General features: G+C 39.0%; 1 protein-coding gene across 2 annotated transcripts; it reads right to left on the reverse strand.

Annotated features, from left to right (window-relative positions):
• Positions 1 to 1,379: 1,379 nt before the first annotated feature.
• Positions 1,380 to 21,928, reverse strand: atp8b3 (ATPase phospholipid transporting 8B3). Of its 2 annotated transcripts, none has more exons than XM_077226486.1 (28): positions 21,310 to 21,928; positions 20,489 to 20,539; positions 20,147 to 20,242; positions 19,823 to 19,936; positions 18,281 to 18,379; positions 18,067 to 18,128; positions 17,856 to 17,928; positions 17,560 to 17,630; positions 16,274 to 16,365; positions 15,997 to 16,155; positions 15,596 to 15,684; positions 11,512 to 11,705; positions 11,205 to 11,413; positions 11,104 to 11,126; positions 10,844 to 11,000; positions 9,595 to 9,783; positions 8,317 to 8,429; positions 8,063 to 8,227; positions 7,846 to 7,957; positions 7,690 to 7,765; positions 6,126 to 6,246; positions 3,785 to 3,971; positions 3,457 to 3,680; positions 3,193 to 3,276; positions 2,872 to 3,096; positions 2,639 to 2,777; positions 2,049 to 2,179; positions 1,380 to 1,958 (listed from the first exon to the last, which is right to left on the reverse strand). In XM_077226486.1, the coding sequence occupies exons 5-28, from the start codon at positions 18,338 to 18,340 to the stop codon at positions 1,725 to 1,727; spliced, it is 3,189 nt and encodes a 1,062-aa protein (XP_077082601.1). In that variant the 5' UTR covers positions 18,341 to 18,379; positions 19,823 to 19,936; positions 20,147 to 20,242; positions 20,489 to 20,539; positions 21,310 to 21,928; the 3' UTR covers positions 1,380 to 1,724. The 2 variants fall into 2 exon arrangements, with proteins under 2 accessions (XP_077082601.1, XP_077082600.1); XM_077226485.1 differs by having other exon boundaries at positions 20,151 to 20,242; positions 21,310 to 21,439.
• Positions 21,929 to 27,194: the final 5,266 nt, after the last annotated feature.

The following is a 27,194-nucleotide window of genomic DNA, read 5'->3' on the forward strand; positions in this document are numbered from 1 at the left end:
AGGAAGGAGGAAAGAGGCTCATTGGTCAAGTAGGTGACTCTTGCCCTATTTAGCTTGCTGTGGTGCTTATGATGTGCAACATTAGCTAACTTTGCAACCGCTCTTCCCTGTAGATTTGTATAGTAAAGCATAGGAAACACTCAGGAGTTTCAAGAGGTAGATTTAACTTCAACAAGAAATCTTAGCCCCCCAAAATGGACAATAAATATAAGTTACATGCTAAGCATGGTGCTAACACATAGTTACATTGTTCTCTAACCTAACTAACTTACTCCCACACTGCTGGACCAATTGAAATGAGCTAGTGCAGGCAAGTGCTAACATTTTCGCTAACAAAACAAAAAAAACAAAAAAAAATCGGTCAATAAAGAGCTGCTGAGGCTGGTAGTCTTTGCACAGAGAACTATGCAAAAATACAACAAAAAGAAAAAGCCTTTACTTCAATTTTAATCAATGTTGTTGGTTTAGGCTCTTTTCCACTTCAGTCACTAGGATGATGTCACCTGCACCAATTATAGACTAGACAACTTGAAATGTTATGTACCTGCTAAAACCATCTTAAACTAGTCTGACCTGGCTTGCTAGGATTATGATGTTTTTATTATTATGTTTTTGGGTGCTTGGCAAGCTGGGAGACCAAATCGCGGATTAGATAACCTAGCTAAGACAGCAAACTACCTTGAGCTGGTTTAAATTCTTTATTTTTAAAGCAGGGAATTTAACAATGAGCAAATTCACCAGATTATTATATACTGAAACACTATAGGGGAAGAGTGTGTGCAAAATAAATAGCTTAAATGAAAACGATTACATGCACACAAACTCTCTTTAGAGCACATCTACCCAAGCCAAAGACTGATCAAAGGGTAAAGACAATCTAGAAAAAAACAATCAGTGTGTGTTTCTGAAGCTGTCTTTTTCTGAATTTATGACAGGTGCAAGAATTCATGAATTTTAGCATTCTAGTTCAATGTAAACACCTAGAAATTAAGATATTGAAGGATAAAATACCTGTCCCCATTCAAACTCTTCTGTAGAAGACTTCCCAGTTTTAATATCCTGTTGAAGCTTCACATACACACACAAACTTGTTCTCAGGCAGCTGTTAAAGGTTAAAGGGCATGTCATCATGGAGAGCCTCATTCCTCCTCCTGTCCTACAGGGGGAGCCAGAGAGCCTGTGGAGCACTTTTCATTTAGTGCAAATGGACAGGAGACAAATTGGAGTAATAACTGTTACAGGAAAAAAACTAAAAAAGGTAATATGGGTAATTTGCGTGTTTTGAAATAAAATAAAACCATTGTTGAAACACATTCACGCTATTGTCTGTTTATTTACCTAGCCTGGATTTGTTCGCAGCAATAAACAAAAAGAATACATTTTCAGTTAAATATGTTTATTTGTAAAGCATTTTCTTTTTGCAAAAATACAAGTATATTTATAAGACCAAATATTACAAAACTAATGATCATGGGATTTACCCAATCAATTGTTTGTCCCTATTTAAGCTTACAGTACTAAGACAAAAAAAAAACGTACAAACCCAACCCAAAACGTACAAAAGATGTAATATATCGCTATCAATTGGATTAGGTGATGATGAAAATGCGCCTGTCCATCCTGGGTTTGTGGACCACTGACCTTTGGTTACAATATTTGCTACTGACATTTGTGTCACATTTTTAGTGCATGACAAAACATACTGAAGATGCTAACTGAAGATGCTAGCATGAAACATCACCATTCATTTCTCTATGTGAACCCTGTGGAGATTCTTTCTTCAGACCATCTGCTGTAACTCTCCCGTCCTTTGGGGGCGCTGCAGAATGAAGCCCGACTCCTGTGGTGATTAACTTACCAAAGCCTTTCCCTTGGGACACCGCATAGGATGAACGACGCTGAAAGGTACCTCTCCGAAACCTTTGCAGCTCAACAGACTCATTCTTTGAACTGTGTATCTACATGAGTAAAAAGGATAGTACGGCGAGCATAATCAATAACAGAACATGTAATATATGTTATGTTAATAAGAAAAAATAAGGATCTACCTTATGTTTGTTGGGGTTTGTTAACACAACACCTAAGGCTCGTATGGTTATTGAGGGGAGGACAGCAATACAGGTGGTCACAAATATGGTCAGCCATACCTCAGGGGTACTGAAAGCATTTGGTGATGCTCCTGAAAATTCAAGATTCACATATTCAATAAGGAGTTCGACATGAAAGGATTTCTGGCTGAAATTCACTGTAAAGACTTCTTACATTCTTACATTTGCCCTCTGGTGGCCTACATGAAAACATTTTCACAGGATTCCAGATTGTGAAAACATGAGGAAGGGTTCAAAATTGTGATTCCCATGTACAAAAATATATATTTAAATAAAATAAGGTTTAAATAAAATAAGGCAACAACTAAAATGATAGAAATAATTTTTTTTGTTATTCTAAGGTCTAAAATAAAAAAACAAACGCTAATTAAAAATAGCTCAAATTTCTCTTCGTAAAGACTTTTTAAAAAAACAGAAAGCCGGATGAGGTGATATATAGAAAGTTCACTACATGATTATATGTTTTTTTGTCTCTTCATCTAGAGATATGCAATTAATATGAATAATTATTAATCTGCAGACATCAATACCCAGGAAAAAGTAGTCTTTAGGTGAGGCAGTGAAGAGGCGAGCGCTATGGAGAGCCAGTGTGGACAGAAAAAACACCACTAAACTAAAGATGACTGCTGCGAAGTTCCACTTGGTCCAGAATTTTGTATGTAGAATAACCTAAATCGACAAGACACGAACAAGATAAAACAGTCATCACTGTCACATTTGTTTGCAACGTAAATATTGCAGCCTTTATTTGTCGTCTATGTACCTCGACAGTGGTGGTGAGCACCACAGACGTTTCCACCGTAACGGCTAAGGTCTGAAAATCGAGAGCAGAGTACTGCAATATTCCCATAGGTATGAAGAAAAGGATGATGGAGGTGTAGAGGGAGTAGATGAGCGTGACGGCCAGAACAAAAGGATTGAAAAGCTGCTTCTTCTGTCCAATGGAGTAGATCTCCGGCCAGCACAGACAGCTCTTGGCACTCACGTCCTATCCCAGAGTCAATATAAACAGATAGACTGACAGATGAACCAATCAGCTTTTGGATTTGTTGTGATTGGTCAAAATGCTCTTTATTTGGCTTACCTGTTCAAAAAAACCTATGCACTGTATAGGCAGAGACGTGTACATTGTTGAGTAGAGGCTAATAAACCAGCTCTCGTACATGGGCTGGAAAAGAGAGCAGAAAATGCACCAAAAAAAAGCTGCTGATGTCATTTATTATCAGAGAATGTTGCATGTTGATTTAATCTCATACAGATCTCAGTTTGACTGTAATAGCAGATATTTTCACAGTGTGGTTGGGGTTGGTGGGTGTAAAGTGGATTAAGTGACCTAGATGCTCTATACCTGAGCGCTGAAGCCATTGTAGAAACTGTACCAGATGTGCACCAGAGCAAAAGCAGTGGTTTTGTAGAGGAAATAGCGCAGGAGGATGCAGATGCGATAGTAGGACCAGTGCCCGTGCACCAGCAGCAGCCTGAGGAGGAAGCTGAACTGCGCCAGAGCGAAATCTGCATTCTGCACCGCCTGACTTCCCTCCACGCCGCAAAGACCCACGCCAATATGTGCCGCTGGTCAATATCGGAGTTTTTTATTTATTAGCAATGTGCAAATTTGATTTATTTAGCCAAATAACAAATAATGATGCATTAAAGTAGTTACTGTTTTTTCTCACTCTTGATCATGTTCACGTCGTTGGCACCATCTCCTATTGCCATGGTAATCGAGGTCGAATGTTTCCTGACCATCTCGACCACTTCGGCCTTTTGTGCCGGTGTCACACGGCAGCAGAGCACAGATTGGCACTGATCAGAGAGAGCAACAAACTTCGCCCCCCATTCTGGCGTTTTGGTCAATTCTGCCTGTAATATACAGAAAGTAGATAGTAAGACATATTGTGAGATATTATTACAATTTAAAATAACTATTTTCTATGGTAATATATTTTAAAATGCAATTTATTCCTGTGATGGCAAAGCTGAATTTTCAGCATCGTTACTCCAGTCTTCAGTGTCACATGATCCTTCAGAAATCATTCTAATATGCTGATTTGCTGCTCAAGAAACATTTCATATTTGGATTCTTTGATGAATATAAATTTCCTAAAGTCTTCTAGTATTATTATCTCACAGTTCTGACTTTTTTTCTCGCAATTGTGAGTTTACATCTCACAATTCTGACTTTGTTTTTCAGAATTGCGTAATATAAAGTTGTAATTGCGAGACAAAGTCAGAATTACGTGATATAAAGTCGGAATTGCGAGTTATAAAGTCAGAATTGCCTGATATAAGGTCGCAATTTCGAGACAAAGTCAAAAATGCGTGATATAAAGTCACGATTGTTAGACTTAAAATCAGAATTGCATGATATAAGGTCTCAATTGCGCGAAAAAGTCAGAATTGCGTAATATAAAGTCAGAATTGCGAGAGAAAGTCAGAATTGCGTGATATAAAGTCGCAATTTCGAGACAAAGTCACAATTGTGTAATATAAAGTTGCAATTGCGAGACAAAGTCAGAATTCCGTGATATAAAGTCGCAATTTCGAGACAAAGTCAGAATTGCATAATATAAAGTCGCGATTGCGAGACAAAGTCACAATTGTGTAATATAAAGTTGCAATTGCAAGACAAAGTCAGAATTACGTGATATAAAGTCGGAATTGCGAGTTATAAAGTCAGAATTGCCTGATATAAGGTCGCAATTTCGAGACAAAGTCAAAATTGCGTGATATAAAGTCACGATTGTTAGACTTAAAATCAGAATTGCATGATATAAGGTCTCAATTGCGCGAAAAAGTCAGAATTGCGTAATATAAAGTCAGAATTGCGAGAGAAAGTCAGAATTGCGTGATATAAAGTCGCAATTTCGAGACAAAGTCACAATTGTGTAATATAAAGTTGCAATTGCGAGACAAAGTCAGAATTCCGTGATATAAAGTCGCAATTTCGAGACAAAGTCAGAATTGCATAATATAAAGTCGCGATTGCGAGACAAAGTCACAATTGTGTAATATAAAGTTGCAATTGCAAGACAAAGTCAGAATTACGTGATATAAAGTCGGAATTGCGAGTTATAAAGTCAGAATTGCCTGATATAAGGTCGCAATTTCGAGACAAAGTCAAAATTGCGTGATATAAAGTCACGATTGTGAGACTTAAAATCAGAATTGCATGATATAAAGTCTCAATTGCGAGAAAGTCAGAATTGCGTAATATAAAGTCACAATTGCGAGAGAAAGTCAGAATTGCGTGATATAAAGTCGCAATTGCGAGACAAAGTCAGAATTGCGTGATATAAAGACGCAATTTCGAGACAAAGTCAGAATTGCATAATATAAAGTCGCAATTGCGAGACAAAGTCACAATTGTGTAATATAAAGTCGCGATTGCGAGACAAAGTCACAATTGTGTAATATAAAGTTGCAATTGCAAGACAAAGTCAGAATTACGTGATATAAAGTTGGAATTGCGAGTTATAAAGTCAGAATTGCCTGATATAAGGTCGCAATTTCGAGACAAAGTCAAAATTGCGTGATATAAAGTCACGATTGTGAGACTTAAAATCAGAATTGCATGATATAAAGTCTCAATTGCGAGAAAGTCAGAATAGCGTAATATAAAGTCAGAATTGCGAGAGAAAGTCAGAATTGCCTGATATAAAGTCGCAATTGCAAGAGAAAGTCAGAATTGCGTGATATAAAGTCGCAATTGCGAGACAAAGTCAGAATTGCGTAATATAAAGTCGCGATTGCGAGACAAAGTCACAATTGCGTAATATAAAGTCGCATTTGCGAGGCAAAGTCGGAATTGTGTGATTTAAAGTCGCAATTACATTTTTTTATTTTTTATTCAGTGGTGGAAACAAGCTTCCATAATTTAACGCATCCTTGTTGAACAAAAGTATTAATTCCTCTCTTAAGTGTTAATTTTTATCTCACTGACCCTAAACCTTTAAACAGTCGTGATATTTTATTTATTTATTTATGAAATCTAAACCTTTGGCTTTAAATGCTCACCAGTTCAGGACCCGAGATGACAAGCGCAGCTTTGCTCTTCTCTGCTCTCCTGTCTGTGGTCCAAACCTCTGTCTCTTTAGACATGAGACGAACATCTGGAGAAGGAGACTCTAGAAGCTGCCTGGAGATATTGACAACAGTCATGTTGTGTTATATTACTTGTGTAGGTGTATCTTTGTAACACTGTGCATGTTCTAACCAGGTGAGATGCAACAAATTTCCAGCATCAAGTAATCTGTCTGTCCTCTCAATATCACAGCCAATCAGAACATACAGACAACTATACTGGCAGCATCCAAAGAAATGTCACTGTGTGTGTGGGTATCTAGTGTGACGTGACAAAAATAGAAACCAATCAAAATGGCCAATTGGTTGTGAATCAGCTTGCATACTTCTACTATATGCTTAACTGGTGACAGGTAGCACACACACTTTGAGGCTGTAGTATTCATTAAACAATTGGCGAAAAGTACCAGGATGACTTTCTACTTCCACCAATATTCTGAAGTGCACAGGGTTAGTGAACGGCAGTGAAATGAGACAAATGACGCTGGTTGGTCACATAACAATAAAGACATTGTGAATGTTGTAGGTCCGGATGAAATCTACAGAAATTATTGGTCATAAAATTGTGTTATTATCTCAGACCCCCTTCTCGCGTACTGTTTACATGCAAGTTTTAGCTTTTTGCTAAATGTATTACCTTTTAAATTCAACTTTTAGAGTCAAGCATTTAAAAAGCCATTGCTAACAATTACAATGAAAAAATAATAACAATAGTTTTTATTTTTGTTGTTTAATATTTAATTTTAATTTAAGGTTATTTCATTTTCACTGTTAATTATTTATTGTTAATAATTATTGCCAATTTTCAATTATTATTATTATCATTCTTACACATTTTTTAAATAATAGAATACATTAAAAAGCTATTGCAATTTTGGAGGAAACAATAGTTGTTATTTTTTATGTTTAATATTTATTTATTTTTAAAATATTTTATTGTTATTTTTTATTATTATTATGGTTATTTGTCTTACTAATTATTTAAATAGTATAATTATACATTAAAAAAGCTATTGCAATTTTGGAGGAAATAATAACAATAATAATTGTTACAATAGTTATTGTTATTTTTGTTGTTTAATATTTAATTTAAATTTAATTATTTTCTTTTAATTATTTATTGTTAATAATGTTTATTTGTGAATAAATATTTTATTGTTGATTTGTGATTATTGTTATTATTATTATTCTTACTAGTTATTTAAAAAGTATAATTACACATTTAATTATTAATTTATTAATACAATTATTTATTAATAATACAATTATATTTGTATTATTTTATAAATTCATATCATTATACATATATATATAAAAAAAAATGTAAATACCATTTTAAAAAAAATTATGATGTGGACCAAACTAATACAAATTTAGCCTACCATTTAGTTTGGCTAGTTTGCAAATTGTGATGCAGCATTTGTGTTGTCACATGCTGCTTGTTACAACCACAGGTGATTAGGATAAAAGCTCAGATTAGCATAGGAATATTCCTGACCTAAGCTCCTTCCCTTCAATCAGGATTGTGTCTGGATCCATCAGTTTGCAGGCATATCCCACATTCACAGCCGTTTCTGTTGAAAAGAAGTAGCAGACATCATACATTTCTTTTCACTTCGCTTCTTTAAACCAACTTGTATGCTAAAACACAGACCAGTTTTGTCTCCCGTCAGCACCCACACCTTCACCCCCGCCCTCCGCAGGGTGGCGATGGTCTCGGGTACACCTTCCTGGAGACGATCCTCAATAGCCGTCACACCCAGCAGCTACACAAACAGGATTGTTTTATAACACAATGCTAAAGCATTTGATCATTTGCCTTAAGTTGACTCCAGGGACTGATTTGTTTCATAATGACTCCCTTTGAGTACCGTTAAGTCTTTTTCCATTTGATCATATATGTCTTCGAGCGCAGTGTCCTGGTTACCCATCGCTGTGCCCGCCTGAACGAGGGTGCGGCTCCACTCCGTCCACAGGGTTTCGGGAACAGAGCGCACCGCCACACACAGAGTCCTCAGACAGCCCTGAGCAAACAGCTGCCAACCACACACACATCCAAACACATGAACAACCGCGTTGTACATTACCTCTTACTCAACCATGTTTCCTCTTAAAGTCGCCTCACCTCTAGAGCTCTCTCGGTACTCTCCTGAAGTAGCCAGTCCCCCTGAAGCCTCTCCAGAACGACCATATCTGCACCTTTACAGTACAGCTTCAACCGTCCTACAGGGTCCCGCACTACACACACACACACACCCCTACAGTTAAGCCCAAAGTATACTTTGGTTTTTAAGTGTACGCTAGGGTATGTGTACAGTATGCATAATGTTAATTTCATCATGAGCATGGATCGTCATCCCCCCATACAATACGCTAAGCTCGCATATGTGCCATGCATTTTTTGCCGCAAATTAGTTTGTCCACACACTCTCATGGAAATTCGTACCCTTTTTAGGATTTTGCGAATTATCGGCAAATTCGCACAATCTCATTGGTATGTTATCGTATGATCCGCATTCACACCACTGATGGTTAGGTTTAGGAGTGGACCTTCTCTTCCTTCCCTAGGACAAATTCATATGAAATTGCCAACTTGTAAAATAGATATGTGCTCTCATGAAGTTTGGTTGCGACATCAACAATATACCCTTGCATTAAGGAGCACTAGAGCGAGGGGGTTAAGAAAAACATACAACTCCAGCTTAAACTAGTACAAAAACATTATTATCGCTAATATCCTCTGGAGAGAAATAGTTCAGACACTGGATACGAATGAATCTTTCTAGTGCGCATGTGTTCAGCGGACGCCATCAAATGGAGCATACTCTGAAAGATTACACGTTCGGCTGTATGTGAACGCTAAGAGTTCACGTCATAACTGAAGTATTGGTTTGGGTTGTAACTTCATCATTTTGAAATTTGACAAAATACAAATGGAAGTTTTAAAAATGTTTGCAGATACAATGAAAGACAACAGATTCCAATCAATGTTGTTTTGGACCCCATTGAGTTCTTCAGAATATTTTAATTTATTTTTCATAAGAAAGTTTGGAATGACATGAAGATGAGTAAATGACAGAATTTTCATTTATTGGTGAACTATCCCTTTAAAGGTTCGTCATATAAAGTGATCGAGTCTCTTCGGAAAATTTGGACTAAAACTCAATTCATATGGATTAGTTTTACGATCTCTTTATGAACTTTTTGATGCGTCAAAGTGTCAGTTTCGTAGTTGTCTATGGAGGGACAGAAAGCTCTCAGATTTCATTAAAAAGATCTTCATTTGTGTTCCGAAGATGAACGAAAGTCTCACGGGTTTGGAACGACGTGAGGGTGAGTAAATACTGACAGAATTGAAATTTTTGAGTGTACTATCCCTTTAAGAGCAGTTGTTGAAACTCACCCAGCACTGACATGCGTCTCCTCTTGCTGGTGAAGTCCAGGATGGCCAGGAGCTGATAGTTTCGCGTGAGGCCCATCTCGCTGATGGTGACAGTCTCACGTGTGCGAGACAGAAACACGCAACCAAGCTCCCGCGCGGCACAGACCAGAGCTTCCTCATCGGGAGAGGCAGCCTGGTAATGAGGTAAACCTGTATTCATAAAACACAATTTACTTTCTTTACATGTTTTTTTTATTGTTTCAGTGCAATATTCCATCGGGCATCTGTTCATTGGGGTTAAAGCCTCAAAAAGGTGCAGGCACTTATTGTATTTGTTAATTTGATTCTTATTCTAATTCTGACTGGTTTAAGGTAACAAAGGAAGGTCTTAACTACAGTATGAGCAGTTTTGAAGTTCGTAAATCCTCTCAAACCTTCTAGCGCCACGACAGCTTAAAAGTTACACTACTGTTCAAAAGTTTGGGGTCAGTAAGATTTGTTTATTAAGAAATTAATACTTTTATTCAACAAGCACACATTAAGTTGATTAAAAGTGACAGTAAATACTTTTTTATTCTATTGAAAATGCATGCTGTTCTTTTGAACTTTCTATTCATCAAAAAAATCCTGAAAAAAAGTAATTACAGTTTCCACAAAAATATTAAATCGTCTTCAACATTGATAATAACAATAAGAAATGTTTATTGAGCAGCAAATCAGCATATTAGAATGTTTTCTAAAGGATCGTGTGACACTGAAGACTAACGTAATGATGCTGTAAATTTAGCTTTCACATCACAGGGATAAATTACATTTTCAAATATATTCAGTTATTTTAAATGGTAATAATATTTCACAATATTACTGTTTTACTGTATTTTTTTAAATGTTGTCTTGATGAGCATAAGAGAAAAACATTTTTCCCCCTTTAAAAAACATTTAAAAAATGGCACCGACCCCAAACGCTCAAACAGTAACCTATGTTTTTGCTGATAATCTGCATGGTCAATAACCAATTCTTTAGACCAAACGGGGGTTTTGAACATGTGATTCTTCTGTACTGGGAGTAGGCTAATGTCCTGTTGATCAATGTTAACTTTGGGGCCCCCTGGTGGCCGATAGTCGAATATTCTAATAAAATCTATTGTATTGCTCCCCCTGTAATTATATCCTGTGACTATATTTTAATCCTTTCATCTTCCTTACCTCTAGCAAATACAATGTTGTGATAAATTGTGATAATGGCAGAATAAATGGCATTTCTACCAACCATCCCTCCACTCGCTCATGACAGTGTGACAAAGGGCCAGAGCGGTGAAGAACTCTTGGCACTCAGGGCTGCTCCGTTCACGCAGCTTGTCCACCAATCGCTGGTCGGAAAACTTCATTCCACCACAGGAAAACCGGTTCCAGCTTAAGTCTAGTGGCTTGATATAGAAATAAAATAGCTTTAGAAGGAAAAGTATGATGTGTTCTTCTAGTTTGAATCAATAGATTAAAACAGGCATAAATGAATCTCTTAAATCCTACCTTGAATTCCCCTGCCATGTCACCTGAACAAACAGACAGATGCCATTATTGACATTTTAAAATACAGAAGGCTGAAAAGAGTGTCAAAGAAATTGACGGACCGTAAATGTGTCCGGCGATGAAGCACTGACGAAAGAGCAGACGGTTTTGCGTGAGAGTGCCGGTTTTGTCGCTGAGCAGGTGGCCCACCTGACCCAATTCCTCATTCAGGGTGGTTGTACGGGCTTGAGCGGGGCTGTCATTGTCCTCCCAGTACATCTCAACATCCCGGCCAATCAGGAGACAGTGCACCATGTGGATCACCTCAAATCTGGTGTGGGATAACGAATCAGTGAGCAAAATATTCAGAGATAAAAGGATCTAAATCTCAAAGGATGGCATCATGAGAATATGGAGAGCCAGTGTTACGTTATATAGAGAGACATGGGCATAGAAGGACTAAGCAAAATGATGTAGCCCCAGAAGGAGAGGAAGCCCAGGTAGGCAGGCGAGGAGTCACGCTGCAAGACAGACACAACTTCGTACTGAGGGGAAACGCTGTACTCAAATAACCCCGCGCCCACAGCGAGGAGGAGAGCCGTCGTCAGCATCAAGAGCAGAATCTGAAACATGAGATGTAGTGATTTAGGCAGGGAACAGATCCATGATAGGAAACATTTATAATATCAAAATAATATTAGTTTGTCAACCTCAGGTGGTCAATTATGGGATGAATATGGTATCAAAATGATTAACACGTGCAAGCACACTTATCAATGAACTTGATGCATGTTGCAGAAATGTTTTATCCATGCCTTTAAACTTGCGTGTGCAAAATTCAAAATTGAATGAATGTGTAGCAATTTGTACAAATAGACACATTTTTGTGAATACAAATGTTTTCTTTTGTATTAGTGTATCATAATTTGTGCATGCAACAAAGAAGATGTGCATGTGTGGATCAGGTGACGCGCGTGCATTCATTTAGTTCTTTTCTGAGTCGATCTCATTTGATTCATTTGGATTTTTGAGACTTTCTTTTCGCTGTTTTTAAGCATTTCACAACCCACACACAAACAACTACAAATGAATAGGCCTGGTACTAATTATTAATGTGTGCACAACTACCCATTTATTTGACAAATTCACAAATGTGCGTCGCTACATTTAAACGAATACAATACAACGTGTGTGCAAAATCCAGAATCACATGAATGTGCAGCATTTGTACAAATAGAGACATAGTTGTTAATACAAAACCTCTATTTTGTATTAATGTAGGCCAGCATTTGTGCATGCAACAAGTAAGATGTGAATTTGTGGATGAGGTGACACGCTTGCATTCATTGAGTCGTTTCTGAGTCGTTCCTATTTGATTCATTTGGATTTTGAGACTTTCATTTCGCCGGTTTCGCCTTGCACGATCCACACACACTGTCTGAGAAAACCTGCTACCACTAGATGGCAGTATTCTGCTAAAACAGACAACGGCAGCGTAATCAAGCGTGATCCCCATTTAAAACAAATAAATAATGTGAGTGATATTAAATTGAAGCACCAAATTAAGTACACAATATAGGCCTACTACCTTATTAATAAATCATACTTTATAGAGGCAATCAGATCAACCATTACAAAACGGTTCACGTGCAATGGCGCATTGCATGATCAATAAAGTGTATCGGCTACTGAGTTTTAATATCACCGTATTACTGCATTGACGTTAAGCTGTTCGTAATAATAGGCTCTATGGGAGGAAAACTATATAGCCTTCAGACAAGAGTCTATATGAACTCGACACGTAACGTTTCACGTTAATGGCATTTCCTTCCTGAGCCTGTTAAAAAGAAAAAAACTTAACATGAAATTTCGCAGTTGCGTTCATATTATAGGCTTATTTTTTATGACTACACATTGTAGCAAACATTTTCAAAACAGAACAAAACAGACATTTTTAAATTCCAAAGCTTCAAGCTTTGGAATTTGAAAATGTCTGTTTTTAAATGTTAAAAGACGATTTTCGCAGGACATTTGTTTTCCCTTTACCCTTGGCCTGCCACTGTTATATAGTCTTACTATAGCACGATGACTTTTAACTATATGCAACTATTGTATATCGACATTAAATATTAATTGAAAATCACGTAGCTGCATCCTACATGAGAATGCTTTGACGCGCTACCACGACTCATGATGCACAGGGGAACGTCTTCCAATTCCACCATCTGCGTTAAAACGTGTACTTTTTTTAAATTAAAATAACTTTTAATATTTAGAAACAGACATTTTCAAATTCCAAAGCTCGTAGTAGGTTCCTGTAAGACTGACTTACAAGTCAAATTTGGACAATACTTCCCTTCATGTAGCCTATAGCCTGTATTCTGCAGAAAATAATGTAATTCACCAAAAGGGTTTTTTCATGTTCAAAATGGTTGTAGTATGTTCCTAGTGACCAGACTGGCTTACTACAGGTGAAATTGTCCCAATACCTCCCTTCATGTAGCCTATTTACAGTAAACAATTACTTTTTTATCAAAAAAATTACTGTAATTCACCAAAAGGGTTTTTGGTAGGCTACTACAGATCAATGATGGAAAATCTCACCTGACTATCACTAACGTACTACAACCTTTGGAACATGAATAGAAAAACAATTTACAGTAATTATTTTTTTGTTACTGTTCAATCGAGATATTGGCTGGGCATGCAGTAGGCTAAGTCAGTCTGTCCACTAGGCATTTACTATAACCTTGGTATCGTTCATTTGAATGAATGACTGGACGTTTATATATTTTTTTACTATGAGTGGAATTTGCAGATAGTCCCTTTAGAAAATGTAGCTAATATCAAACCTAAAACTTACTTTACTGCGCTCTCGTACCGGTTGCTCTCCCCTAGGCTACTCCTGCAAAATTAGAAGGCGACTGGAGAATTTCATGTTAAGTTTTTTCTTTTTAACAGGCTCGGGAAGGAAATGCCATTAACGTGAAACGTTGCGTGTCGAGTTCATATATAGACTCTTGTCTGAAGGCTATATAGGTTTCCTCCCATAGAGCCTATTATTACGAACACCTTAACGTCAATGCAGTAAGACGGTGATATTAAAACTCAGTAGCCGATACACTTTATTGAACATGCAATGCACCATTGCACGTGAAGCGTTTTATAATGGTTTTCTATTTGTGCTGTTCATAATCTGATTGCCTCTATAAAGTATGCTTTATTAATAAGGTAGTAGGCCTATATTGTGTACTTAATTTGGTGCTTCAATTTAGTATCACTCACATTATTTATTTGTTTTAAATGGGGATCACGCTGCCGTTGTCTGTTTTAGCAGAATACTGCCATCTAGTGGTAGCAGGTTTTCTCAGACAGTGTGTGTGGATCGTGCAAGGCGAAACCGGCGAAATGAAAGTCTCAAAATCCAAATGAATCAAATAGGAACGACTCAGAAACGACTCAATGAATGCAAGCGTGTCACCTCATCCACAAATGCACATCTTACTTGTTGCATGCACAAATGCTGGCCTACATTAATACAAAATAGAGGTTTTGTATTAACAACTATGTCTCTATTTGTACAAATGCTGCACATTCATGTGATTCTGGATTTTGCACACACGTTGTATTGTATTCGTTTAAATGTAGCGACGCACATTTGTGAATTTGTCAAATAAATGGGTAGTTGTGCACACATAAATAATTAGTACCAGGCCTATTCATTTGTAGTTGTTTGTGTGTGGGTTGTGAAATGCTTAAAAACAGCGAAAAGAAAGTCTCAAAAATCCAAATGAATCAAATGAGATCGACTCAGAAAAGAACTCAATGAATGCACGCGCGTCACCTGATCCACACATGCACATCTTCTTTGTTGCATGCACAAATTATGATACACTAATACAAAAGAAAACATTTGTATTCACAAAAATGTCTCTATTTGTACAAATTGCTACACATTCATTCAATTTTGAATTTTGCACACGCAAGTTTAAAGGCATGGATAAAACATTTCTGCAACATGTATCAAGTTCCTTGATAAGTGTGCTTGCACGTGTTAATCATTTTGATACCATATTCATCCCATAGTCAATATACTAAAAACATACCTAAAATACAAATTTGCATTCTTGTTTTGCTATCAACATTTGAGATATGTGTAACCCCTAAATTGTGTTTTAAATTTATTTCTAGAAATAAACATTAAATAATATTTATACTGTATATATAAACGGTCCAGAATGGGTAACAACATTGCTAATCTAAATTAGAAAATGGAAAAGAGATTTTTTAATTGTCTTCCCACTTATATTTAAGCATTTCTTACTACAATTAATCAAATAACTGATTATGTACACATTTGTTATGATATTTACATGTGATCTTAATTGTTTTATATAATCAAGAAGGTCAAGCAAGCTACTGTTCATGCTAGGTCAAATTTATGTTAGATAATTGTTGATATAGTATCTATATCAACTAAGAGTTACGTATGAAGTTTCTTCCTCTCTCTTACCACCAACACCGTTTTGTTTAGTAATATTTCCACCCGTGTTTTCTTCAGTTTCAGACGGCCACAGTTTTGCAGAATTTTACTATCCAAACCTGTTGAGGTCAAAGAAATCCATTTAATTTTTTATTTGTCTGTGATGAAAAAAAAAATTGGATGGGAGCAAAAAATAGATATGTTAATGGTTTTGCATTCTCTCGCAAAAGTTTGCTTTCCCCAAAAAACTTTGCATTTTTGCAAGATTCTCAGGGCAATGGAAAATATTGGCGAGAGAATGCGCAAGCATTGATATTTTGACACATTTTCCCTCCCTTCCCATATTTTTTTCCATCAACATGTCCATTTAGGTGCTCTGTTTGTTTCCACGAGCTGTCAGCATTCACCTTAATAGCACAGATTTGTCTAACCTGTGTATATAGCCAGTCCATAGGCTGTGTCTGTGTTTCGCAGCACAGTTCCTCGGAGGAGCAGGTGGTCTGTGTCCAGAAGGTGGCGCTCTCCTTTCCAATGTAACTCACCTTTGAAAGTATGCAGGTTACCATTTGGTTCTTCACACCACACACTACCTAAGATAGAAAAGAGAGAGAGCGAAAGCTCCAAAGGTAAAAGAAATGAATAGAAAGCTTATCTTTTGGTCACTACGAATGAATGGCGCCAATGTTTGCCCAAAGAGTCCATACAAACCATCAAAAGACCCCAGGCTTTGCTTAGCTGAATCTCCATTCAGCTCAGCATGGGTTACATTCAGAGCCTGGCGAAACTTCAAGTTGGTTTCTCTGCAAACAGCCGAATAATACAGTGAAAACATGCTACATTAGCGTTAGAGCTAATTTTCCACAACATTTAAGGGGGGGGGGGGGGGGGGGGGGTATCACAGTATCCATTTATTTATAATTTCTGTGTGTCGTGTCATTCTGAGTAGTTTAGCCCAAACACCAGAAATATATACCATGAAAAAAAATATGCTAGTTAGCATTTGCACTAATTTTCCACAACTTTTATATTATTTCATGGTATATTTGAGGGTTTATTTCACCATAATAATCAAGTTAATAAAAAAACAAGTTTATTGAACTGCTTTGAATATCACAGTGACCATTTATTTATCATATTTGTGTGTGATATCATTCTGAGTAGTTTAGCCCAAACAGCAGAATAATACCATGAAAAAAAATGCTAGTTAGTATTTGCGCTAATTTTCCACAACTTTTATATTATTTCATGGTATATTTGAGGATTTATTTCACCATATCAAGTTAATAAAAAAAACAAGTTTATTGAACTGCTTTGAATATCACAGTGACCATTTATTTATCATTTTTGTGTGTCATGTCATTCTGAGTAGTTTAGCCCAAACAGCAGAACAATATACCATGAAAAAAAATGTTAGTTAGCGTTTGTGCTATTTTTCCACAACTTTTATATTATTTCATGGTATATTTGAGGGTTTATTTCACCATAATAATCAAGTTAATAAAAAACAAGTTTATTGACCTGCTTTGAATATCACAGGACCGTTTATCTTGTTTGTGTGTGATATACCATGAAAAAAATGCTAGTTAGCATTTGCGCTAATTTTCCACAACTTTTATATTATTTCATGGTACATTTGAGGGTTTATTTCACCATAATAATCAAGTTAATAAAAAACAAGTTTATTGAACTGCTTTGAATATCACAGTGACCATTTATTTATCTTGTTTGTGTGTGATATACCATGAAAAAAAATGCTAGTTAGCATTTGCTCTAATTTTCCACAACTTTTATATTATTTCATGGTATATTTGAGGGTTTATTTCACCATAATAATCAAGTTAATAAAAAAACAAGTTTAAAGACCTGCTTTGAATATCACAGTGACCATTTATTTATCTTGTTTGTGTGTGATATCATTCTAAATAGTTTAGCAGTTAGCTTTTAGCTGCCGTGAGAAGTTCTGGCGTCTGTCCAGGGTGAGATGCGCTTCTTACCCATCAATGTCTGCCGTTTCTACATAGCAAAGGCTGTGTGGCTCAGTGCTGCACAAGAGTAGCAGATCTGCCTGAAATAAACAACAGGAGAAACTTTAAGGGCGTCAAACGTAGCTAAACATGTCTGTTAACCTGAAGGTAAATGGCTTGATCCATCCACTACAAATTAATTTGAGACAAAAATGGTTTGGTATTTGTGTGTATTGCAAAGAAATTAAAATTTTAAACATGACAAAGTGTCCAGATACTTTTTGGGCTGCTATAGCTGGGTTAGAAACACAGATGCACACACTCACAGGTATGACCTTGTCCTTATGAATCCGGAGGATGTCACCAACACATACATCTTTCCACTTAACAGTTTCAAAGCTGGAAAGGAGATATTCAAGAGAGGAAGACTTTTGAAGTGAAAGACTCTCTGTAAATCTAAACTCGGATGATGATGTGTTTGTTTTGCTTCTGAGAAGCTTTGGTCTCAACTATCTCCAGGCCAGTAGTATTACTTACCCCTCAGGAGTGAGAATGTCACACGGGCGCTGGTTAATTTGCGCATCACTGCGTCGTCGGCCCTGAGAGGCATAGGAGCAGAGGGAGCATGCATAGACGTGGGAGTAATGGGAAAATGGCTGAAAACTGAGATACTACTGGTCTTCAAACTTCTATATTAGTGAAAGTAGTTTAAAAGTATCGGTTGAGAGAATGACAAGAATGATAGACTCACCACGTCAGTAGCCAGATCTTTAAATCCACGCACAAGCAAAACAAGTAGCAAAGGAAGCATTGTGCTGTACCAGGGGATGGTTGCAATTATAGGAATACACTGTAAATGAAAGCAAAAATGTACAAAACAGCTTAAATTTTCACTTAAATTGGGAAACTTGTTGAAAATAAGTACACTTAAAGTCGTTTGAAACACCCAAATCTTTAGCCTTGAATTCTATTACACTTTAAAACAAAGAAACATAATAATGTAAAATGAATAAGGAATATGTTATATTCGGCACTCCATCAAGAACTGTGTCTCTATTATATATATATATATATATATATATATATATATATATATATATACAGGGTTTGAAATTAACACCCGCCAACCCGACAAATGCGGGTCAATAAAATCACTTGCCAATTTGGCATGTTACTTATTATGTTTACGCACTTTGCTGGGGAAGTTTGTGTATGGCAAATCTCACAGATTTAACGCAAATACACCACTCGAGAGTCATCATGATATATTAAATACACGTATTGCGCAGCATCTGCCCATATCTGTCTTACTTGAAAATGTCACTACAGCAACAAAAAATGGCACGCTTGTTAATTTCTATTGAAGCAGTAGATAAGTTTAAAAAGCATTTGGTTAACAGAAAATACATTTTTGATGTTCTTTGTACTGTATTGATCTCTCCACCTAAAATACATTTTTGGTGATGAGGATGAAAGAGGAAGGGAGGAGATGGCTGGATGACAGGATTTTGTTTGAATAAGAAATGAATGTATGAAATCCAAATTTTATAATTTTTTATAAATTTTATTTCCCTCTCTTTCTCTCTCTCTCTCTCTTTTTTGGTTAGTAGAAGTTCTGAATGGCCCGTAACTTAAAAATGTAGAAGCCGTGAGTGAGTGAAAAAGTTAATTTAAAATCCTGTGTGTGTGTGTGTGTGTGTGTGTGTGTGTGTGTGTGTGTGTGTGTGTGTGTGTGTGTGTTTGTGTGTGTGTGTGTGTGTGTGTGTGTGTGTGTGTGTGTGTGTGTGGTGTGTGTGTGTGTGTGTGTGTGTATATAGCCTATATACACATGATCTCATGGCTTACACATCTTCATAAAATATACTTTGTGATGTATGAAGCTAATCCATCATGCCAGTTCAAATACAGACTCAGATAGGGCCAAGAATAAAGTATATAAAGGCCAATATTAAAGTTGTCAAGTACTACAAGATTTATGAATTGAAACTCAAATATTTACTCTATACAAATTAAGTGATCTTTTTATGCTTTCTCATTTATCCAATTTATTGTAAGAAAGTGTGATGGCCATTTTCACCCATGACTGTAATTTTGTCTTTTTCAAACAGCAGGTGTTTGCCAAAGAGCATGTGCAATTCATCATTTCATCATGAACTCGAGCGGCCACCTTGAACTATAGTATTCTATAGTATTCATAGGGGGAAAATGTGCTAGTCAAATATTCATCATGGGCTTGGTATTTAAACTTAAATTAGCTGCATGAATCTTTGTATCACAGAAAAACTCCACAAACCTGCAAAACCACAATAAGTAGGAAGAAAAGATTCGCCGCTCGTTGGAACTGTTCATACAGGTTAAGGGGTAAAAAGGTCAGAGGAGTGTATTTGTAGCTCCGCACCACATTGTCCTGGCAACAAAACCCATTAGGAACATGTCAAGTAATGAATACAACTTTTTTTTTTCAAAGCTTGCTTTTTGCATGAATGGTACTTGCTTTCAAACCAGCTGAAAACATCAACATATGAAGCTGAAGGTGACAGCCCAAAGGTATCAAATGTTGTTTAATGCTTCCATAACTACTTCTCCCTAGCCAATATGAATAATAAAGGTTTCTCACGAACAGCGTAACGCCCCCAGCGGAAACAGAGGAAAGATTTGCGGCGACAGGACTGATGAAAATGACGGCCGTTGGCCCGCACCTCCCAACTGACCCCTGAGGGGTTAAAGTAAAGAAAAGAAGATTGAACAACACATCACACAAAACATTCAATGTTAGAAAGGAATCACCCTAACTGGACATTTCTTAACACTAAAATGTGGGTAATATAAAAAGCATGTATTTAATACATGAATTCCTGAAGTGGTTAACTTAATGTGATATCTGTTATAATTATTGTTATTGAACTCAATAATTCCATAAGCTGTTTGAAAGATAAATAAAATGTCAGTAATAACCAACCTCTCTCAGTCTTGCTACCGGCCATGATGGAGTAATACACAGAGATTGAGACTGTTGTGGAAAAGAAGGATGAAAACCATATTAACAGAGGTCAGTTTGACATGGGCCAGTATCGCAGGCACTTGCATTAAATCTGTTATTCATTAGACTGTTTCCATGCTTACCTGGGACAAGTAGACAGTAAGAGTCATCAAACAACTAGCATGTCATATATTATAACATAAATAAATGTTATAATATATAATTTAGTTAAAAAATGTAAGTACATTTTATTTAATTATATATATATATATATATATAATTTTTTAAAATATGTTATAGCCTAATATAAATGTTTAAAAGTTATTATATACTTATAATATACTGACATACTTCATAAATAAATAAATAAAGGAATACATGTATATGTATTGTCAATGTTATATGTAATTAAAAATAAAATATACTAACAAATATTAGTAAAATATATATTTGTTTATAAATATAAATAAATAAAAATATTTCAAATGTGTTATATAATCAAATGGCGTACTACATAAAATAAATATGTACTTTTATATATATATACTGTACTGTTTAATACCTGGTGCATAAAATAATACTGGATTATATGATAAATGCACACATGATGAAATATGAGCAGATTCAGAAGCATGTGAACACTGAGGAATATCCAATTTAGCATCACCTGTCCCATTCCTGTCTTTGGGAACGGGAATACATTTCCTCCAGAAATAGAGACACAGTAACACTCATGTCTGATTAGTAAACTAAGTGCTAAACTGTGAACACTGGGGAGTTTCACCCACAAAACACCTCACCTGCTTACTGTTTTTTGTTCCTTGATCACAGATCCCAAAGGGCTCACTTTCTGCGCTCCTCTCCCCAGCGTCTCATCCAGGTAGCCTAAATCACAGATCCAGGTGTTCCTCGCACCAACAAACCCCTGAGTCTCATGCATATATGTTAGCGCATTTGTTCAATCATGTCTTTATCGCTCTTCAGTTTATCTCTAGTGTTGTATTTGGGAATAAACACCTCTCAAACCTCCTTCTCGCCTGCTCTATCTCCTCCCTCTCCATATCTCCTCCCTCTCAAATGCACGACTGGGGAATTTGTGCAAATGCGCTCCACCAGGCAAAGGAGGGGGCTGGAACTCGATATATGCACTATCCAGCAACACAGGTGGGAGAAGAAGCGGAGAGAATAAAAGACGGGAATAATGTAGGCCTAACATAAAAATTTGGGAAAGGAAAAGAAAAAAGCGTGAAGACTTAAGTTCGTATTTCATAAAAGAAATGGTAAAACTACCGCCGAAACTTTTTACGCTCTCAATAGATCCCTTAGGATCGTATTGCCGCAACCAGTTTTGTAAATATTGCTTTTTGGGGAGACAAGGCCCCGACTAGGCCTACTCTTCAAATACATTTGGAATCGGATAAGATATTTGAGTTATTGTATCCTATAGCCTAATCCTAATCTCGCTTGTTAACAATAAAGTTCCCTGCAACGTTCAAAACAATCGGCCTAGCAACAAGAGGCACACTACAACAATATTACAGTAATATCAATACGGTGAAGTAATTTTAACAACAATCGATAACTGAACACAAACGAGATTCGAAAAGAGAGCGCAAGTCCGTGGTGCAAATGCGATGACTACAGTGATGAAAATGTAGTTTTTAAAAAAAAAGTTCTAAATAGCAGAGTTCAGACCACGATAACGGCACATAGAAATTATATTGTTGGAATCACTTTCACAACGATTTATTCCCAGCTTTTGAACGATAAAAAAATCTAACAGGCAATCATCCTCCTGATTTTATATAGCGTGAGCATTTAAAGTGGAGGACGACAAGACTACAACACTCGCTTAATAAACATAACGGTAGCCTAACGTCCGTTGGTGTGTAGACGCTATAGTTAGCCTATAATTTTAGTCCTTCTTGGAGTGAACAGGCCTTGTCAATAACGATAATGATATAGTATTAAAAATAGTTCTAAATGCAACAGAGAGTCCACTAGGCATTAAAGAACGACGATATCGTTGAAATCACTTGAACGATAAAAACATTGACAGCCAATCAGAATCCACCTGACTTAAGCTCGAGCATTTAAAGCAGCAGACAACATAACTGTGCAGCGGGTAGCCTAATAAACTACTCGGTTACTCACCTAACCTCAGTTCCCTGAGTTAGGGAACGAGTATTGCGTAGCTATACGCAGTGGGGAAACTCCTTTTCCTCGATTTACTGAAGCCTTTATGTAAAGCGCATTTGCAGCTGCACAGCTAGAACATGAGCGTCTGGCTCGCTCATAGGCTGCGCTGCGGCAACTGCACATCCAATGGCGCGGGCGCCTCTGACGTGCGACCAATGAGATCACTCTGCGTCATACACGTCAGAGCCCGCCAAGGGGGCGTGACCTCAGTCTATAATAGTCCCCGAATTCGCCATTATAGCAGGTTTAACGACTGAAGCGACAACTTGCCATGTTACTATAGTGCGGCTGGCTACGCAATACTCGTTCCCTAACTCAGGGAACTGAGGTTACGTGAGTAACCGAGTAGTTCCCTTTCGAATGGTCACTTCGTATTGCGTAGCTATACGCAGTGGGGACGCCATGCAAAACGCCGCACTGAGTAACTGGCTGCCACTGCAACTCAGGCCCCTGAGCATACAGAACAAGCCATAACCGCATAATTATGTATAAATAGACCAGACACCGTCAGGTCTAAAATAGTACACATCAGTTAGAAATAACCCAACATACTACACCAAGGAACCCAGACACTGTCGGGGTTATTGGTATATGAACATATAACCAGTCAAGTGGGTTTATATATGAAATTATAACCGGCCAAAGCAGGTTTTATATATGTATGGAATATAACCGGCAAAAGCGGGTTTTATATATGTCATATAACCGGCCAAAGCGGGTTTTATATATATGTAAATATAACCGGCAACAGCGGGTTGTTGCATGAATACAACCAGCCAGCAGCGGGTTTTATATATATATGTGAATGTGATAGTGCACAGTAATATATGACAAGACCAGCCACCGACGGGTCTTAATCATACCGAAAGCACCTTCGCCTGCAGGGAAGGCACTTCCCTATTATAGAAACTCATAAATGTGGAAGGCGAGGACCAGCCGGCCGCATCACAAATATCACTAATGGGAATGCCAGATGACCAAGCTCATGACGAAACATACCTCTGGTCGTATGGGCCTTGATACCTATAGGGCAAACTTGACCCGCTGCGGTATAAGCCATAGAAATAGCATCCACTATCCATCTAGACAGTCTTTGCTTAGTGACTGGATCCCCCTTGGATCTACCACCAAAGCAGACAAAAAGCTGTTCTGATTGTCTAAAAGACGCAGAAAGCTCCCGATAGATTCTCAGCGCTCAGACAGGGCAGAGAAGATTAACCTCTCCATCCTCTGCAGAAGGAGGGAGGGCTGATAATGTCACCACCTGTGCTCTGAACAGTGTTGAGAGCACTTTAGGAACGTAACCATGTCTGGGCTTGAGGATGACTCTGGAGTCATCTGGACCCAACTCCAAACATGCAGGGCTCACAGAGAGCGCCTGGAGATCTCCCACTCGCTTGATAGATGCCAACGCCATAAGGAGAGCGGTCTTCAGCGAGAGGGTTTTTAGATCAACCGATTGGAGCGGTTCGAAAGGCGGACCTTTCAGAGCCCCCAGGACCGTGGAGAGGTCCAGAGGCGGCACAGACGGAGGCCTGGAGGGGTTCATTCTCCACGCACCTTTCAGGAATCTTACGACCAGGTCGTTTCTTCCCAGTGACTGGCCAGCCGTCAGAACATGATGTGCTGCTATGGCTGCCACATACACTTTGAGCGTGGACGGGGAGCAACCCGCGTCCAGCAGCTCCTGTAAGAATGAGCGAACCACTGATATCACACATGACTCTGGGTCAGCCTGATTTTTCGAGCACCAGCTGGAAAAACCTGACCATTTTGAAGCATACAGGCGCCGAGTCGACGGGGCCCTGGCTTCAGATATAGTGCTTAAAACTTCTCAGGAAGGTCCTTGGGTACCCGTTGAGGGGCCAAACATGAAGGGCCCATAAATCGGGTCTCGGATGCCACAATGTCCCGTTCACCTGTGTGAGGAGGTCTTTCCTCAGTGGGACAGGCCATGGGATTGTGTCCGATAACTGAACCAGTTCCGGGAACCACGATCTGGTTTTCCAGAGAGGGGCCACCAGAAGGACTGGGCACCCGCTCTCTCTGACCCGTTTGATGACTTGTGGAATCATCGAGACGGGGGGGGGAAAGGCATAAAAGGGACGGTTGGGCCAGACATGGGCCAGCGCGTCCCTGTTCTTCGAGAAGAACAATTTGCAGTGGGTGTTGATTCTCGAGGCGAAAAGGTCGATTTCGGCCTCGCCAAACACCTTCCATATTAGACTGACCGTCTGTGGGTTCAGGGACCACTCGCCGAGGGGAGTGTTGTCCCATGAAAGCATATTCGCGCCCACATTCTGGACGCCCGGGATATGCGCTGCTCTCAGAGAGCTCAGGTTGGTTTGTGCCCATATAGAGGAGGTCTCTCGCCATCGCATGCAGGTTCCCTGACCTGATGCCCCCCTGGCGATTCATGTAGGCCACCACTGACGTATTGTCTGTGCGGACTAAGACGTAGTGACCTCTGAGGTTCGACAGAAATGCCTTCAGGGCCAACCCAACTGCTTTCATCTCCAGACAGTTGATATGTAAGCTCTGCTCCGTGCTCGACCAGAGGCCGGATGCAGGCATGCCCTCGTGCAGCGCTCCCCAACCCAGGTTGGACGCATCTGTAAGAACCACTTTCCTCCTGGAAATTGTTCCCATTGTCACCCCCTCGTGGTGCCAGTTCTGAGCCCGCCCGGGAATCAGGGTTCTTAAACAACCGTGATTCACCATAACGCGCAAGCTGCCTGACTGCCATGCATGAGTTGGCCCACAGCGTTTCAGCCAATGCTGCATCGGGCGCATGCGCAGTAATCCCATGCGGAGTACTGGCGATGCTGCTGCCATGAGACCAAGCAGTTTCTGAAATTTCTTCAGTGGCGCGCGCTCGCGCAATCTGAAAGTGCCTGCAAGCGCTCGCACCGAGAGCGCGCGCTCTGTGTGAGTCACGCTGTCATAGCTCTCGAGTCTAAAACTGTGCCCAGAAAGATCATGCTCTGGCTGGGGGTTAGTTTGCTTTTTGAAAAATTGATTGTGAAACCCAGGCATTTTAGATGGCCGAGAATCAAATCCCTGTGAGCTAATAGCTCGATTCTCGACTGTGCCCGCACCAGCCAGTCGTCGAGATAATTTAACATGCGCACTCCCTGAAATCTCAGAGGAGAAAGCGCTGCATCCACACACTTCGTGAATGTACGGGGTGCCAACGATAGACCGATCGGCAGAACGGTGTATTGATAAGCCCGGCCCTCGAAGGCGAATCTCAAGAATGGCCTGTGACGAGGATTTATTTGAATGTGAAAGTAAGCATCTTTCAGATCCATTGTGACAAACCAATCCCCCGGGCGCACTTGCGCGAGGATATGTTTGATAGTTAACAATTTGAACGGCCGTCTCATGAGAGCTTTGTTCAAATGTCTCAAATCTAGAATGGGTCTGAGACCGCCGTCTTTTTTCGGAATCAGAAAATAGCGGCTGTAAAAACCCATATTTTTTAGCGCGGGGGGGACTAATTCTATCGCCCCTTTTGCTAATAGATTTTGTACTTCGGTGCGAAGCACGTGACCCACGTTGCTTCTCACCGAAGTCTCGAGAACCGCCTGAAATTCCGGGGGTCTGCGAGCGAATTGGAGCGAGTAACCTCGCTTTATAGTGTTTATGACCCAACTCGACACATCGGGGATAGCTTGCCAGGCTAGAACCCGTGTGGCTAGGGCTTGACACACTGATTGGGGCTGGTCGCCTAACGTAGGGGGACCTGATACCCTTATATTGTGATTTGTGCACACATTGAGTATTGGACTGACTGTACAAGCATTTGCATGTGGGGAAGTCAGTGTTACAACGGGGGAGGGGCCACCTAGTGAAGGGGGACCGTGAACCCATATATTGTGATTTGTGCACACATTGAATGTTGGACTGACTGCACAAGCATTTGCGTGTGGGGAAGTCAGTGTTACAACAGGGGAGGGACCGCCTAGTGAAGGGGAACCGTGAACCCATGTGTTGTGCTTGTGAAACTGATAGCTAACATTTTGAACGGCCGTCTCATGAGAGCTTTGTTCAAATGTCTCAGATCTAGAGTGGGTCTGAGGCCGCCGTCATTTTTCGGAATTAGAAAATAGCGGCTGTAAAAACCCGTATGTTTTAGCACAGGGGGGACTAATTCTATCACCCCTTTTGCTAATGAATTCTGTACATCGGTGCGAAGCATGTGACCCACGTTGCTTCTCACCGAAGTCTCGAGAACCGCCTGAAACTTTGGGGGTCTGCGAGCGAATTGGAGCGAGTTGCCTCGCTTTATAGCGTTTATAACTCAACTCGACACATCGGGGATAGCTTGCCAGGCTATAACCCGTGTGGCTAGGGCTTGACACACTGATTGGGACGGGCCGCCTAACATAGGGGGACCTGATGCCCTTATATTGTGATTTTTGCACACATTGAGTGTTGGACTGACTGTACAAGCATTTGCGCGTGGGGAAGTCAGTGTTACAAC

This window comes from Siphateles boraxobius, unplaced genomic scaffold (assembly GCF_051911475.1).
Source record: "Siphateles boraxobius isolate OS27281-9 unplaced genomic scaffold, OSU_SipBor_1 13, whole genome shotgun sequence".
Lineage (NCBI taxonomy): Eukaryota > Metazoa > Chordata > Actinopteri > Cypriniformes > Leuciscidae > Siphateles > Siphateles boraxobius.

Excerpts from the sequence above, each read along its gene's own strand:
- atp8b3 (XM_077226485.1), bottom strand. The coding sequence starts at position 20,513 with ATGGCCGGTAGCAAGACTGAGAGAG. Across the intron at positions 18,380-19,822 it reads TACTTATTGTGGTTTTGCAG|TGTATTCCTATAATTGCAAC; the intron begins GTTTGTGGAGTT and ends TTTCATTTACAG. Across the intron at positions 3,277-3,456 it reads ACAATGGCTTCAGCGCTCAG|CCCATGTACGAGAGCTGGTT; the intron begins GTATAGAGCATC and ends TCTCTTTTCCAG.